This window comes from Gorilla gorilla, chromosome 4 (assembly GCF_029281585.2).
Source record: "Gorilla gorilla gorilla isolate KB3781 chromosome 4, NHGRI_mGorGor1-v2.1_pri, whole genome shotgun sequence".
Taxonomy (NCBI): Eukaryota; Metazoa; Chordata; class Mammalia; order Primates; family Hominidae; genus Gorilla; species Gorilla gorilla.
This window is the reverse complement of record NC_073228.2, coordinates 99,537,015-99,554,718: the sequence shown is the minus strand read 5'-3', so window position 1 is coordinate 99,554,718 and position 17,704 is coordinate 99,537,015. Positions and strand designations below refer to the sequence as shown.

The window sequence follows — 17,704 nt, the reverse complement described above, 5'->3', positions numbered from 1 at the left end:
TCCCTATGTGAGGCACTTTTCTAGCATGTTCTGCACAGTCCCCCAACACTGAGAAGAATGTGTGGCACACAGTAGGCAGTCAATAAATATTTGTTGATTGACAGACTGATTTCTCTACCTGGACTGTTCCCTTAAGGCTCAGTTGTTGGAAAACTGGACAAAAAAAGTGGCTCCATAAAGTCACAGCTTGTTGGAGCCTCAAGACATAGTTTACTCTCTTGAGCAATATAAAATAGTCTCAGCCTGGGTGAGATTCTTCTTTTCTTTTTTTTTTTTCAAATTGAATATTTCATTAACATGGTAGTTTTTGTAACATGTGCACACACACTCGCACACTCAGAGAGATTCTTCTTTTCTATCACCTGGAAATCTGAGGTGCAAAGAAAACTTTGCCAAGGGGTTTTGTGAGTCAGATTGCATTTACCACTCATTTGGTTCAAAAATGTTGTTTTGGAAAATCACCAAATGGTACCTACCATATATACAATCCATTCCCCTAAAACCCCCACCATGCTGTCAGTGCTACCCTGGATTGGATATATGAGTCAGAGGCAGAAGGGAAGAAGATGCCAGGCTCTGCTGAAGGTGACACATAGCCTAGTGGTGGACTGCAGATTTGCTCATTATTTTCTTTGAGCCAGTGCTGCTTTGTGGCCTCTAGACAATCTATATCCCAGATTTGCCAGCAAAGGTATTTGGTCTCCTGGTTTTCAGTCTTGTACAGACACTTATAAATTATGCTTCATTTCCCCCCAAATTTAGAAATTGTTTTCTCCTAGATGTTCTCAGTATGGCAGATACCGTTAGTTACCTTCCCAACAGCCACCCCCAACTTCTGCCTGACTTGATTCATCCTTCCTGTCCCCCATGTCCTCCTGAGGGGCAAACTAATCATAAAGATTCCATTCTTCTGGGTTGAGATGCAATTGGTTATGGTAAAAGCATGTGAAGCAATTCTGGCCCATGAGATGCAAAGAGAAACCTGCTATGGGGCTTCTGGATAAAGTGTCTTTGCCTTTTCAAGAAGGGATACACAGAAGAAACTTCCCTCTTCTTCGCTGAATGTTGTCCTGTCTGTGCATGATGCTTGGAACTACCAAAGGCATCTTGTGATCATGAGGAAAAAGGAAATGGCAGAGAGAAAGAATAAAAAAAACACCTGGCTGCTTAATGATGTTCTGAAGCTACTAAATTTATCAAACTCTGGATTTTTTTTGTTATATGAGCTAATCAGTATTTCTACATTTAAACTATTTTTGGTTAGTGCTTCTATTATGTGCAGCTGAAGGCATTGTGTCTGTATCTAGTCACTTATCAATAAAAATGTCATTTCAAATAAAGATACATTAAGTACTTACTAAATATTTACTCTAGTTCATATACAATATTTACTCTAGTCCATACACACATTTACTCTAGTCCATACCTGTAATACTACATATTTACATATAATGGCTCTGTTCCTCAAGGAACTTAGGTTAATTCAGTATTTCTTATACTTGAATTGGTATCACAGGGGAGGGTGAGGGAGGGAAGTTGTTAAAATACAGATTACTCCACTCCAATACAAACCTACTGAATCAAAATTTTAGGGTAGGCGGGGAGAGTAAGAATATGCATTTTAAGCAAGCGCATAGGTGATTCTAATGTATCCTAAAGACTAAACACCACTGATTTGTTCAAGACTGGTCATGTGAATCAGCGAATAATATAAGGCAGGATATATAATGAAGTGCCAAAGTAGTGAACTATGGAATATGAGCTCTCAAGTTCTGTAGACATCCAGAAGCAGCTTGGCAGGTTGGAAAGCAAGGTAGACTGAGGGTAGAACACAGGCTCCACCACTTACCAACCGAGTGTTCTAATTGCTTCATCTGTAAACAGGGCCAACAAGGCCTATTTTGCTGTGTGGTTGTAAGTTCTGAGATAATAAGTGAGATGCATGCAGTAGAGAGGGTGGTGAAACCAATGCCACACACCTGTATGTCTGAGGTTAGGAGGGTCCCAGGGCCTCACTCTTGCGGGTGAGGTGCTATTGGCTAATGTCAAGATTATATCCCGAGAGAGCAATGAGAGGGCAGACCCAAGCCAGCAGGTCTGTGGTCTTGTCTGTCAGGGCTGATTTCAATGCTGTGGCTATTTGGCCCATCGAAGGAAGCCTTTTAGGAGGGTATCACCTACTGCTATGCAAAGCTATTTGCCTGCAACCATGGAGACATTAAGTGGGATGCAAATGCTGGACTGTAGTTATTTCTTCTCCTAAATTTTTAAAGATTATTTTTAAAATTTATTTTATGTTTAAGTGGAGAGCTTTCCTTTTTGAAATTCCTTTTCAGGCCTGGGATTTACTATTAACTGTAGTCTTATTATTATTGCTAATTCTTAAGGTTTAATGAAGCACCAAATGATGGCTCTGTTTGGTTTTATTTACATGGTTCCTGAAGATCAACAGACAGCTTATATTTTTTCCCTATTTGCATTTCCACAAGGACAGAGAATATTGTTTTCCAATTGACCTTTCTAAATCAACCATGGAAGAACAAACACATGAGCATGTCTCAATTTTCTAAGAGAGATTCCTGACGAGGCCATTATTCAAATCATTAGGTATTCCTAAGGGATAAAAACTGAGGGCTTTCCCTAGTAGTAAGATATAAATTTAAGAACCTCACGCTTGCTTAGTATGTTATGTATGTCAGTGGGACCTAGATCTAAATTTAACTATGAAAGGAAAGAAGTAACTGGATATTCCAGACTAGTGCAGATGGAGTCACCAACCACAGGAGGAAAAATTCCTAGGGGGCCTTTTCAGAGAGATATTTGGGCTTCACATAGATCATTGATTATGTAGCTGACAACTGAATCCGAACAGATTTTCCACAAACTCTGAGTTCTATTTTTCTCTAATTCGGTGTGACTTACACCAGCTGTGCTGTAGCTGGCAGATCGGCCGGTACATGGAGCCTCTCACTTCCCTGCCTGTTCTGTTCTTGTGAATAGAGCCCTAAATTTACTGGGGAGATTCTGATAACCATTTTGGCAACCTGTAATACTCAGAGAATCAAGCTTGAAAATTTAAACCTTTTTCTAGAACACAAAAAGGCATACTGAAGAAAGATGTCTACATTTTTATGAGATCTAATATATGACTAGTTACGGTCTGAGTGCAGAGAGTCCTACGAAAAAAAAAAACCTGAAGTGAAATCTCAGAGAATATTTTGATGCCTCACAAAAATAATCTATGAGTTTGTGTGGGGAGTGATGAAATAGAAAAAACATTTTCTATAGTTTCTGTGTTGCTTGTTTATAACCACCCTGGCAAGTGGATGTTTGTAGCTGGAGAGACTTCCACTGCTGAGTTTTAGGTAGGGCTGAATGCTCTGGGGGGTGAGGCAGGCAATTTGAGTTCTGGTGGGCCCAGTGCAGGAGGAAGTACACCAGGCCAACAGGGCTGGGCCAGCACAGAGCATCAGGAAGGGCCCAAAAAGAACTCCATATAGTGGTATGGTCCAGAAGAGACTGGAGAAAGAACTGGTTGTGATTCTTTTCCAGTGAAAAGTGATGCGCTCTATAAGGCAGACTCCAAATGTTCAGCAGAATTTTTAGTAAGATTGCAAAATGAGTGATGTGCCTGGTACGATTGGTTTTCCTTCATGTGGAGGCATCAAGGTTGACAAAGGTTCCAAACAGAGTCCCTGTGTCAGTGAGGGCAGGGTGGATGTCTGGGTCATACTTACAGGTGAAGCATATGCAAACTGCAGTAGCAAATTGTTTTGATGATGTTGGGAGTTCCTGTAGCATTTGTGGCCCTCTTGAGATACCTTCCCATATTACCTTGGTCTTTGGGGGTGGGGGTGGGGAGTGTTTAATGTGAGTCTCCAGGGGAAAGAACACTGTACTTGGAGTCAGAAGACTTGGGTTCAAGTTCTATCTCTGTCACAAGCTAACTTCAACCTCTCTGAGGTTGCCCGGAAGAGGGCTCCCTTTCTGTTCTGTGGAGAGAGGGACTCCTGACCCTCCCACCTGGCTGACGAGATCAAGTTAAAGGATGTGTACCTGAAATACTTTGCAATGTCTTGTAAATATGTCTTGTACAATGTTGTATATATGTGTTCTTACAATTATTTATAATTATTAAATATTGTTATGGGTTGAATTGTGTCCCCCCAAAAGAAACAGTGAAGTCTTAAAGCTTAATACCTCAGTATGTGACCTAATTTGGAAATTGGGTCTTGCAGATATAATTAGTTAAGGTGAGGTCCTACTGGAGTAGAGTGGGCCCCTAATCCAGCATGGCTGGTGTCGATGTGAAGATGCCTGTATGTATGTATGTGTGTGTGTATGTATGTATGTATGTATGTATGTGAAGGTGGCTGTAGGAAGACAGAAACACAGGGAGACACCATGTAAAGATGGAGGCAGAGATTGGAGTGACACATCTACAAGCCAAGGAGTGCCAGGGACTCCCAAAAGTCACCAAAAGCTAGGCAGGAGACAAGGAACAGGTTCCCCTTGGAGCCCTCAGAAGGAACCAGTCCTGCTGGCACTTTGATTTCAGACCTCCAACCTCCAGAATTGTGAGGTAATACATTTCTATTGTTTAAAGCCACTCAGTTTGTGGTAGGGAGCTCATAGCCCAGGAGAAATGTAAGGAATTTATTATAACACTATCTTATTTCTATTTAGTGCTTATAGTCAACGTATCATTTTCATTGCATTCCCACCACTACCCTGTGGCATGAGTAAAATTTGTCTCTACGTAGGAGGAAACTGAGGCATGGAGGCTATGAGTCACTCAGCAGCGAAACATTTTAGTTAGCCTCTCCTCTTTCTCCTACATCACAGCAGCTTTGCTTAGGCCAGTTAGTGGCTCTTCCTGCTACATTTGCACTTTTCTCAGAGGAGAAAGGTGTGTCTTTCCCTCTGCTTCTTCATATGTAACTTGCTGCCAACATCATGTAATTTTTCACCAAGTCACCTTTCCTGCCTGGCTCACATCTCTCCTCGGAGTCCTAAGGGTCTTCTCAGAGGCCCAGAGGTTGGTGGGGGCTCCCTCTGTGCTCTAGAGAACTGAGATCAGCATCAGCCTGACCTCAGTGGAGTTCTCACGCTTGAGCAGAAGGTCTTAAATGTGACAAGAATCCAGACAGCCTCTTGGGAGGGACTGAGCATCATTTGGGCAGCCCCTTCCCTTACTAATTGGGGGTCCCTATGGGTAATGCCCAATCCCTGTGACTGTGCCCACTCTCAGCAGAGCCTTGCCCATCACAGGTGGGTGGGGGGGGGCATGAAAAGAAGAAAGACCAAAAGACTGCACTGTGGCTGATAGCAGCACCATCCAACCTAACATGATCTATCCATAGAAAGTTCAACCAACAGAGTTTTGTCTTCCTTTCTCATGCATTGTAATGTGAAATATCTGTCTTCATCATGTAGTAACAAAAGCAATGCATCACGGAATAATAAAGTGTCTGCCATGGTGCTAAGAACAACCTTGAAAATGAATACTTTCAGACCCTGAATTCCATATTCTACTCATGAGGGGAAGTCATTAATCATTTATTATTTTGCCCATTTGACTTGCTGAAAGTTTTATGTATCCAGATTTTAAATATCATTCTTTGGCTGTCAGCCAGACCTTCATCTTCAAAAAATGTACTCTTGAGAGAATTCCTGAGTTGTATATTGGCTATAGCCCAGCCTGGAAAACTCAGTATAAAACCTCAGTTCCTTGGCCTCCTTTTTGTTCAGGAAAGTTGGAATTTGCCTCATGGGCAGCAGAAACTCAGGATTCATTCTCTCCAGAGACTTTCAAATAGAATCCCAGATGCTATCATAGTTCCAATTTGTATTTCCCTCCTTTTCACCCCAGCCATCCTTGCCCCCTTTCTGTTCCTGCTACACCATAAGAATATTCCTGCCTTCGAAACTTTGCTCTTCCCCTAGAGGTCCACATGGCCAAATTCCTAACTTCCTGGTCTTTTCTCAAATGTCAGATTCTTAATGAGGCCTACCCCGGCCAGCTATCTAATAATTCATTTCTCTCCTTTCTGCTAGAATGGCTCCAAACGCATTATTAGATAGCTCCCTGAGGGACTGGATTTTTACTTTTTGAGTTGTTATTCTTTGCTCATAGTATTACCTGTAAATATACTCATATAGGCTTTAAGGCCAAACCTCTGAAAACCTGTAATATAAATTCAGGCCATTTAATGAGTTGATAATGACTTTTACTTAAGTACTCTGTTTGCATGTCAATCCATTTGTTGTCACCCAATGAAAACTATGAGTTGAAGGCTGAAGATTTTTGTTTATTTATTTATTTATTTATTTATTTATTTATTTATTTATTATTTAGAGATTGAGTTTCACTCTGTGACCCAGGCAGGAGTGCAGTGGTACACTCTCCATTCACTGCAACCTCCACCTCCCGGGTTCAAGTGATTCTCCTGCCTCAGCCTCTCGAGTAGCTGGGATTACAGGTGCACGCCACCATGCCCGGCTAATTTTTGTATATTTAGTAGAGATGGGGTTTCACCATGTTGGCTAGGCTGGTCTTGAACTCCTGACATCAGGTGATCTGCCCACCTCTGCCTCCCAAAGTGCTGGGATTATAGATATGAGCCACTGTGCCTGACCAGTGAAGTTATTTTAAAAACCATTGTTCTTTATTTTTATTTTATTGGATTGAATATGTCAATTCAAAATGTCTGCACTTATTACTGAAATGCCCAAATGCTATTTTGCTTTTCCAGTTAATCAGCTGATTTAAGCAGAGCTCTAACAATTCGATTGTTCTACCATTACTTTCCATTAAATCTGTCAACTACAGTTCATCAAGTGTATTCAGTACATCATGATAGGCTACTGGAGGGGTATCAAAAATCATAAGGCCATAGAGTGCCTTCCTTTAGGGAGTTTGCAGCCTGTTCTGAGAGATGCGAAGAGAGAGACCAAAAGACAATTAACAATGTGAAATCATAAATAGAAAGTTCCAGATATATGGTTTAGATGGTAAGAAAAGGGGTAAGGGAGAGATTAAGGTAGAAATAAATGTTGGAGTGAAGTAATCTTTATCATGCTTTTGCTTTGCATTATAGACTATTTCTTCCTCTTTGTCTTCATTTTAATTTATCTGAAAGCCAAAGAAATCCAAAAACTTTATCTTCTACTGCTTAAGTTTGTTACCATTTTCCAGGAATTTATTTTCTCATCTCCTGGGATGTACATCACCAGCTTGAGCTAAAGAAATCCACACAGGTTTGTAATAGAATTTGACGGATCAGAAGAATGATTTTTATTTTCCATTTGTCATGCAGAGAGTCAGGTAGGGACAAGTTTCCCTTTTCTCCTTGGAAGATAAGGTTAGCTAATACATTTATTTATAATAATTATTTTTGTGCATACTACATTCATTGTCCTTAACTCAGAAAAAAAGTCATCTGTCCAAATATTGCATTTTTTAAACATTTAAAAATATTTTTCCCATGCCTGGTTTTATTTTTTTCTAAATCATAGACTCATAGTCATATAAACAAATACAAGTTATGCGGAACATGAAAAAAGGGGCTAAAATAGTGTGATTGAACTATTTGGAATGTATTAAATTTAACTGGCCAAGGGACAGGGGAATTCTTGTGAAAAAATGCAGTAAAAATTAGTGAAGAAATCTTATCATCTTAATTGTTAAAGATAATTTTTAAAAAATCGAAGTTCAAGGTATATTTAGATTTTTCTCTTCACATGAACTCATTTCATTCATTTCACTATTTTTTTCTTCTGTGGTCATGATTATTAAAATCAGAATTATTTTAAAGCTGCAGTAGTTTCTAGTCCAACCTCTTTGTTTTTCAAATGAAAAAACTAAAGCCCAGAGACATTATGGAACTGACTGGTGTTACACAGCAAAGTAGTAGAAGGACTGAGACTAAATCCCCAGTGCCCTGAAAACATGAATGACAGCATTAGACCAAATCCTGCTTTGACATATGGAATAGAAAACAACTCAAATTAATATGCATTGCCTCTGCAATGCCACCTTCATCACTGGCATCCTTGGGTATTTTGGACAATGTGCATGTGTTAACAGTGTGTTACTCTATTTCCAAGTGCCTGGAGTTGTCCCTCTGTGGTACACCTTTCCTGGGGGAGCTCCAGGTATGGCACTGTAAATAGCAGAAAGAACATCTTCTAGTGATTAGTGAAATATCTCTCAAAATTTCCTGAGTTTTTATCATGAAATGTTAACAGGTTTACTTGGTTTATTTTGAAGTCAATAGTTAGCTATATCTGATATTGTCGCAATATGCAATATGTTGTATTGCTTTTCACATAAATCTACAGGAACCTATGGAGGTCATTTAAAGAAAAGGTAGTTAAATCTGCTTGTTCTGTCAATCAGAAAGGAACAGGATCAGGTTTGTCTTTCTGACAAGATTTAGTCTCTTCTGAATGCAGAGAACTTAACGGTTTCATTCAGGTACATTCATCTCTGACTGAATAATTAAACAGGATTTTTTCTTTTTTGCGTGTGAGATTTGTCACAATAAATGCAGTTAATAGTTAAAATTAGTTGTAATTTACACACTTACTTGTCAACATATTCAACTAGATCTGTAGAATTCTTGGTTGACATTTTGGCTGGAGATAATCTTACCTAAAACAAAGGTTACAGATTCAGAATATATCATCTGCTTCTTTACAGATTACTTGTATGCAGTTTATCTTTAAAGAGTTTTAATTTTAAACAAAATGTATACCATAGACCAGATAATCAGCTCAGTTAATCTTACACATGTCCCCTTTGTATTGCTAATGACTAAAAACAAAATTAAGTTCTGTGGAGATACTAGAGAGCTGTATTTCATAGATTTGGTATCACAGTCAAGAAAACCTTTTTGGAAAAGTCAAAGCCATAGATTATTCTTAGATAATTTTAAAATGAAATATCTAATGATTATTGACTGAGTTACTAAAGAAGTCTTCACAGAGTGAATGATTCCTGACATGCTGATTTCTAAGAGGAAACAGCTAATTTTCAAACACAAAGCCCCGAACTAGAAAACTAGCCTATCCAAGTACCTGGATGTCAGATTATTATAGCCAGAGCAGTCATACCCATGATTTACTAACATTAAGTATAGCTGGCCATATGTACACTTAACTGGCAACTTCTAATTCAATAAAATGGTACTACTAGAAAGTTCTATTTCCATGAAAGTTGATAATTTGCAGCATTTTTATGACAGGAAAGAAGATACCCAATGTACTCACTGTTTTTCATATCTCAAAAATGCCTTAAATTCTTTTTTTTTTTTTTTTTTTTTTTTTGAGACGGGGTCTCGCTCTGTCGCCCAGGCTGGAGTGCAGTGGCGCAATCTCCACTCACTGCAAGCTCCGCCTCCCGGGTTCACACCATTCTCCTGCCTCAGCCTCCTGCGTAGCTGGGACGACAAGCACCCGCCACCACGCCCGGCTAAATTTGTTTTTGTATTTTTAGTAGAGATGGGGTTTTACCATGTTAGCCAGGATGGTCTCGATCTCCTGACCTTGTGATCCGCCTGCCTCGGCCTCCCGAACCGAAGTGCTGGGATTACAGGCATGAGCCACAGCGCCCAGCCGAAAATGCCTTAAATTCTAATGTTCTTTTAAGTTTAAAAAAACAAGACAGATTTATCCTAATTTTAATAGCCTATTGGTGAACTGGATTCAATATGGAGAATATGAGTGGTATTCCATCTCAGTTAAAAACTTTAACAAAATATATTCCTAGGATATTTTTTCTTGCTTTATGTTACTGTGTACTATAATGGTGGGCAGAATATGTTAAGACTCATATACAGAAAGCATTCCTTTTTCAAGTGCCCAAGGAATTACTACTTCTTAAGTTTTAAGAAACTTAATTGGATACCTCCCTCCTTCAAAAAACCTTAAAAAAATGTGAAGTCCATTTTCAGGGATGCTAATAAAGAACGCCTGACAAAGTCTCTCCTGACCCAGCCCTGTTGGTGGTGGGCAGGCAGAACAGGCTCGAGGCTGCTCACGAGGGAGCCTGTGAACCCCCAGGAGAGAGCTTGTACCCTCCCCCCATTGCTGAATGGGGTCTGCAATGGGTCTAATGCTGTTAAGCCACGTCTTCCCCTAGAGAGTGGATCTACTGACTCACCGGGCACTCAGGTGCCCACGTTATGGAAACTGTCCTAAGTCAGAGGACCTGATGCCTTCTACCGTGGAGAGTGTTTTCACTCCTGTTTCCCACTGAAACAGTACTGAGTCCTGAGACCTCACCTACTTCATTGCCAGTTGTTTCCTCCTCACCTTTCCACTGCTCCCTCTGGTCTGTGGGGGGATCTATTTTTGGCATTTCCTCAGCAAGGGGTTGGTCCCTCCTTATATGTTTGGAGAGTAGTCCTCTCCAAGTATTTGTGGAATTAAAGTGTACGATGAATACAGTGTCCAAGGACTCTAACTTGTCCTCCTTTCTCCTTCTGGAGTGTAACAATTAGATCTATGTTTTATTTTTATTTTATTAATTTTTAAGTCTTATTTGAAAGACCACAAGTAGCATCTTCTTAAAAACACACCTACAACACACACTTTTTAAGTGACAGATGTTAAGCACAACAATGGAGGAATATTTGGAAAAGTATAGAAAAGTTAAAGATACAGAATAAAAATTCTCGCTTGTAATTTTGCTACCTAGAACAAAAGCCATTGATGTTGGCTTTTGGTGCAATTTTTTAAATGTAATTTTTAGGTATCTAAGACAGTATTTAAATTTTTATATCTTTGCTAATTGAACATAAGAGTCAGTTCTGTTTCATCCTCATTCCTATAAGCTAGGATGTTATTATATATAAAAACTGTCTCACAAACAACTTGATGGCCACTATGGGAATTTTTTTACATGTATCAGTTTTATCCATTTCATAATAATGCTTTGAATGTTATAGCTTTTTGGTTTTATGGGCTATGAAATACGTTCTTGTATATGACATAATTTTATTTGACATGATGCCCTATAAAGTGGATATCATTACCTTCCCATTAGTGTAAGGATGACATTAGTTACCTTAAGAAGCTGAAACCCTTATTATGGAAAGAAATTAAGATGACTATTTTTTATAGGTGAGGAGCTTCAGGATCAGAGAAGTACGGGACTTGCCCAAGATCATGTAGATGATGATGATAATCATACTGTAGCCCTTCCTACTTGCTAAGCACTTACTTAAGTGACTCATTCAAACTCACAATAACTTTGTATGATAAGCCTAATTCACCCATTTTACAGAAGAAGAAACAGAGAGGTTAAGTAATCATTCCAAAGTCCCATAGCTAGTATGTGGTACAGCCTATTATATAATACATACCAAAAATCAATGTTTGATATTGTGCTAGTGCTTTATGTAACAAGTGACTGCATCTGCCTCTTGTTATGTAAATTACAAGGTGTTAAGAGAAGTACAAAAAAAGTCTAAAAACACTGCTTTAAAAAATGTTCTTTTTAACGGAGAAGATATGACAAGTTCTAATAAAGGAAACATTCTATTTAGCTATACCGGTTTTCATGTTAGAGATAAAGATAAAGTCTGCACCTTGAGTTTATCATGGTTCCTTTTGAATCATCATAAAACATACATCATGATCAACTTAAAAGAATTTTAGCCCCATATATTAAAAATCAGTCTAATTAATGAAATTGTAAATTGAGGTCATTTTCCTTTTCAGCTTGTGTTTTCAGCAGCCATTTTGCCAAGACAGAACAAACAGGAAATGTGGGAGAACTATTCTTCCAGAACTTCTTAAACTCTCTAAGCACTCTAAACTTTAAAGAAGCTGAGCAAAGTATTCTAATTTTAATGTGAATATTGAAAAGTACTTGCTTTCTTTTCTTGGTTATTGTCTGAGCCAGGAAGGGGGCCATCAGGTTCAACTGGCTGTTCCTCTGCAGTCGCAGTTGGAGAGGCACTTTTGTTTACATTTGTATCTAGGTAACCAGAATGCTGAATCAGGTCAGGAACTATGACAAGTGAATTTTGGCAGTGCTGCTAATTTTTTTTTTTAATTGAGGGCAGTTTCTGTACATATAGCTTGGCTTAAAGGGAGTCTTTCAATTTGCTTTCCATTTCCCCTCTCCTCACTTATCCCAATTCTCCCCCATCCCCCCATAACATCTATAGTTAGCTAGAAGGGCATTTCTTTACAGATACTTCTATAAGACCTTTAGAAACCTTTTTAGGATCAGACAGCTCTAAAATAATCAGGAATGTATTTTTTTTAATTATACTTTAAGTCCTGGGATACACGTGCAGAACGTGCAGGTTTGTTACGTAGGTATACACGTGCCATGGTGGTTTGCTGCACCTATCAGCCCATCATCTACATTAGGTATTTCTCCTAATACTATCCCTCCCCTAGCCCCCACCCCCCGACAGGCCCCAGTGTGTGATGTTCCCTTCCCTGTGTCCATGTGTTCTCACTGTTCAACTCCCACTTGTGAGTGTTTGGTGTTTGGTTTTCCGTTCCTGTGTTAGTTTGCTGAGAATGATGGTTTCCAGCTTCATCCATGTCCCTGCAAAGGGACATGAACTCATCCTTTTTTATGGCTGCATAGTATTCCATGGTGTATATGTGTGGCATTTTCTTTATCCAGTCTATCATTGATGGGCATTTGGGTTGGTTCCAAGTCTTTGCTATTGTGAACAGTGCTGCAATAAACATACATGTGCATGTGTCTTTATAGTAGAATGATTTATAGTCCTTTGGGTATATACCCATTAGTGGGATTGCTGGGTCAAATGGTATTTCTAGTTCTAGATCCTTGAGGAATCACCTCACTGTCTTCCACATGGTTGAACTAATTTACACTCCCACCAACAGTATAAAAGCGTTCCTATTTCTCCACATCCTCCCCAGCATCAGTTGTTTCCTGACTTTTTAATGGTTACTGTTCTAACTGGCATGAGATGGTATCTCATTGTAGTTTTGATTTGCATTTCTGTAATGACAAGTGATGATGGGCTTTTTTTCATATGTTTTGGCTGCATAAATGTTTTCTTTTGAGAAGTGTCTGTTCACATCCTTTGCCCACTTTTTGATGGGTTTTTTTTTCTTGTACATTTGTTTAAGTTATTACTCTGTTGTGCCCAAGCCTTCTGAGGGTCTTCATTGGGATTCATTATTTTGTTTATATGTAATAAGAAATAGAAGAAAGATAGTGAAGTAGGAGAAATTTAGAGACCTCGAATAGTCCATAAGTACCTGAACTCATGATGCTTGCTTTTCCAGCTTTATTTTTTGTAGATTTGATATTTTTGAAAAACAATCTCTGTGATTTTTTTCTTTTTTCTGAGGAAGCCAATGTACCAAGGAATTGTAATTGCATCCTAACTAAGGTCTTCCTGTTTCTGGGGCCTCTTCCCAAGGGTGACTTAGTAGCACTGTGACTGCAGGAAGGATCTATGATGTCAGTGTGGCTGGCCCTCACAACTGAAGTCAGGAAGTCCCTGGGATTTAGAAGCTTTGAATGTTTTCTATAGTGCTCATCGTCATACAAATCACTAAGCCTTTCACTTCTTTGTCTCATGGGGTGGGAAGTGGCCATTGTTATACTGATATTTCACACTCTTCTCCTGATTTCATCTTCACAGTTTGAAAAGTGACGAGTTATCATCAAGCTAGACAAAGAGGAAATGAAATGCTGCGGTATGCCCAAATCTTTCTCCAAGTATGTTAGGGAGGAAGCTAACTCTTCTAGGTTACAAGGGGACTTCACAGATAGTGCAGCACTGATGAAAAGTGACATGGGTCGGAGTTTTACAGAAATGAAAATATTGAACTTTGCCTTTGTAGGGGAAATTTTGTTCAGTTATTTAGCCAAAAGGGGGTGGATTGTTTTAGCTGTAAAATGTTTCTCCGAGTTTTAAAATCAGAATTTGCATGTTTGTTAGTACTACTTGGCCTCCATATACAGAAATGATGCTTTGGCTAAGTTGTTGTCAAAATTATGGTATCAGATTTGCCTTGTTTAAAGGCACACAATGTTCAGGATGCTGAGTGACAAACTTTGATCCCACAGATAAAGGACACCTATGATTTGGGCTTCCATGCATATCCCCTAGTCCTAAGCTAAGCCCTTAAAACTCAAAGATGCAGTAGTTCATGGTTTGCAAGCAGTCCAAAAGGCTCATTATGCTACCCTAATCACCATTGTATCTAGTGCCAAGGGAGACTGACACACAGCAGTGACTAAGAGCAGGTGGCTACAGATTCTGAGAGAGTGGATTGGAACCCTGACTCCTCAACCTACCAGCTGTTTACTTTGGACAAAATTACATCACCTCTTCAAGCCTCAACTTTCTCCTCTGTGAAATGAGCTAATAATATCGATCCCATAAGATGGTTGAGAGGATTAAATGTAATAATATACTTACAGTGCTCAGCTGAGGGCGGTGCCAGGAATCCACTAAAAGGTAACTATTATTAGTGATTATTTCACAAGGTGCCAATTATCCAAGAAACAGTCACAAGCAGAGTCTGTGTGAGAAAGAAAAACTAGATTTAACCTTGCTTAACAACTTTTTAAGATTCTTTCTCTTCTTAAATTCAGCTTTTAATCCATGGTATTTGGTTAGAAAAATGGGCCCTACTAAAATGGACAATTTTGGTAGGTTTGTTCTCTAAACATAAATGGATATTCAATTTTAACATAACAATGCACATAATATATATGTATATTATTAATGTCTGCTCTGGTTTGAATCTCTCCACCAAAACTCATGTTGAAATGTAATTGCCATTTTTTTTTTTTTTGAGTTGTAGTCTTGCACTGTCACCCAGGCTGGAGTGCAATAGTGCGATCTTGGCTCACTGCAAGCTCGGCCTCCCAGATTCATGCCATTCTCCTGCCTCAGCCTCCCAAATAGCTGGGACTACAGGTGCCCACCACCACGCTCGACTAATTTTTTGTATTTTTAGTAGAGACAGGGTTTCATCGTGTTAGCCAGGATGGTCTCGATTTCCTGACCTCGTGATCTGCCCACCTCGGCCTCCCAAAGTGCTGGGATTACAGGCGTGAGCCACCCTGCCTGGCCTATTGCCATTCTAATAGTATTAGGAAGTGGAGGCTTTAAGAAGTGATTAGGTCATGAGGGCTCTCTCCTAGTGAATGAATTAAAGCCCTTATTGTGGGAATGAGTTAGTTATCATAGGAGTGGGCTCCTGATAAAAAGGATGAGTTTGGCTTAGTTTCTCTCTCTCTGTCTTGCATTCTTATTTCCCTTCTTGCTATGTTATGATGTAATATAAAGATGTATCCTCTCAATCTTGGACTTCCCAGCCTCTGGAACCATGAGCCAAATAAATGCCCAGACTATGGTATTCTTTTTTTAGACAGAGTCTTGCTCTGTTGCCCAGCCTGGAGTGCAGTGGTGCGATCTTGGCTCACTGCAACCTCTGCCTCCAAAGTTCAAGCAATTCTCATGCCTTAGCCTCCTGAGTAGCTGGGACTACAGGTGTGCACCGCCATATCTGACTAATTTTTGTATTTTTAGTGGAGACGGGGTTTCACCATGTTGGCCAGGCTGGTCTCAAACTCCTGACCTCAAGTGATCCACCCATCTCAGCCTCCCAAAGTGCTGGGATTACTGGTGTGAGCCACCATTCCAGGCCCCAGACTATGGAATTCTGTTATAGCAGAAGAAGATGGACTCAGATAGCTTCTCACTTGTCTAAAATGCATATGTAAAATCCTTCTCAGAAGTCAATAATCTTCATATATCTTTTCTAATCTAGGGCTAATAAAAGCACAGAAATTAAAAATGTTCAATTTCAATCTTTAAAGTGGCCTTATACTATAGTATATTTAATACAGATCTAAAGACGTAATCCTGACATGGTGGTCAGTGATGGGGGATAGTCAGTGTTGAGGGTCATCAGACAGAAACGCTATGTGTTGTGCACTACACAACCCTCTGGGGCACTCATGGTAACACTGTAGATTTTCATATTTGTTACAGTAATTTTTCAGGCATATATCAAGAAAATATCTCATTTTACCAAAGAAAGTCAGGATAATTTTCTGACATGGAAGTAAAGGGTTTTGAGAAAGCGGCAGCTATTTTTAACTCACACAAGGAGTGTACAGTGAGGCACTGTCAATGACCAACTGCATATATGATGGTGGTCCCATAAGATTTTAGTGGAGTGGAAAAATTCCTATTATCTAGTGATGTTGTAGCCATCATAACATTGCAGTGCAATGCATTACTCATGTGTTTGTGGTGATACTGGTGTAAACAAACTTGCTGAACTGCCAGTTGTATAAAGGTATAGCACATGCAATTCTGTACAGTACATAATAGTTGCTAATGATCATAAACAACTATGTTACTGGTTTATGTATTTACTACAGTATACTTTTTATCATTTTTTAAAATTTTTAGTTGACACATAACTGTACATATTTATGGGCTACAGAGTGATATTTAGATACTCGTATACAATGTGTAACAACCAAATCAGGGTAATTAGCATATCATCACCTCAATCATTTATCATTTTTTTGTGTTGTGAATATTCAAAATCCTCTCTTCCAGCTTTTTGAAAATATACAGTAAATTATAGTTAACCATTTTCACCCTACAGTGCTGCAGAACATCAGAATCCATTTCTCCTATCTAGCTGTAATTTTGTTTTCATTAACACACGCTCCTCATTCTCTCCTCCCCTTACCCTTCCCAGCCTCATGATTCTATTCTTTATTTCCATGAACTCAATTTTTTTTTCTGCCACATGTAAGTAACAACATGAAGTATTTATCTTTCTGTTCTTGGCTTATTTTGCTTAACATAATGTCCTCCAGCCTCATCCACATTGCTGCAAATGACAGGATTTCATTCCTTTGTATAGCTAAATAGTATTCCATTGGGTATATAAACCACATTTTCTTTATCCATTCATCTATTGATGGACATTTAGGTTGGATCCATATCTTAGCTATTGTGAATAGCACTGCAACAAACATGGGAATCCAGGTGTCCCTTTGATATACTGATTTCCTTTCCGGTAGTGGGACTGCTGGATCATATGTTAGTTCTATGTTTAGTTTTTTGAGAAGCCTTTACAGTGATTTCCATATTGACTGTACTCATTCACATGCCCACCAACAGTGCATAAGTGCTCTCTTTTCTCTGCATCCTCACCAGCATTTGTTAACTTTTGTCTTTTTGATAATAGGCATCCTAACTGGGGTGAGGTGGTATCTCATTGTGGTTTTAATTTGTATTTCCCTTATGATTAGTGATGTTGAGCATTTGAGCATTTTTTCATATTTCTTTTGGCCATCTGTATGTCTTCTTTTGAGAAATGTCTTTTTTTTTTTTTTTGGCACGGAGTTTCATTCTGTTGCCTAGGCTGGAGTGCAGTGGTGTGATGTCAGTTCACTGCAACCCCTGCCTCCTGCGTTCAAGCGATTCTCCTGCCTCAGCCTCCCTAGTAGCTGGAAGTACGGGTGTGTGCCACCACGCCTGGCTAATTTTTGTATTTTTGGTAGAGATGGGGTTTCACCATATTGGCCAGGCTAGTCTTGAACTCTTGACCTTGGGTGATCTGCCTGCCTCGGCCTCCTGAAGTACTGAGATTACAGGTATAAGCCACCGCACCTGGCCCTTTGCCTACTTTTTAATCAGATGATTTGCCGCTGTTG

General features: G+C 39.3%; 1 protein-coding gene across 1 annotated transcript in view; it reads right to left on the bottom strand.

Moving 5' to 3' along the window:
- The window catches only part of FAM81B (family with sequence similarity 81 member B), a 59,144-nt gene extending 45,735 nt beyond the window's left edge, over nt 1–13,409 (bottom strand). Inside the window, exons 1-3 of the mRNA XM_019026163.2 lie at nt 13,261–13,409; nt 11,883–11,986; nt 8,592–8,656 (exon numbers count right to left, since the gene is read on the bottom strand). Coding sequence (XP_018881708.2) covers nt 8,592–8,656; nt 11,883–11,986; nt 13,261–13,384 — 293 coding nt within the window. The 5' untranslated portion in view covers nt 13,385–13,409. The remainder of the gene's footprint in view (nt 1–8,591; nt 8,657–11,882; nt 11,987–13,260) is intronic.
- Nucleotides 13,410–17,704: the final 4,295 nt, after the last annotated feature.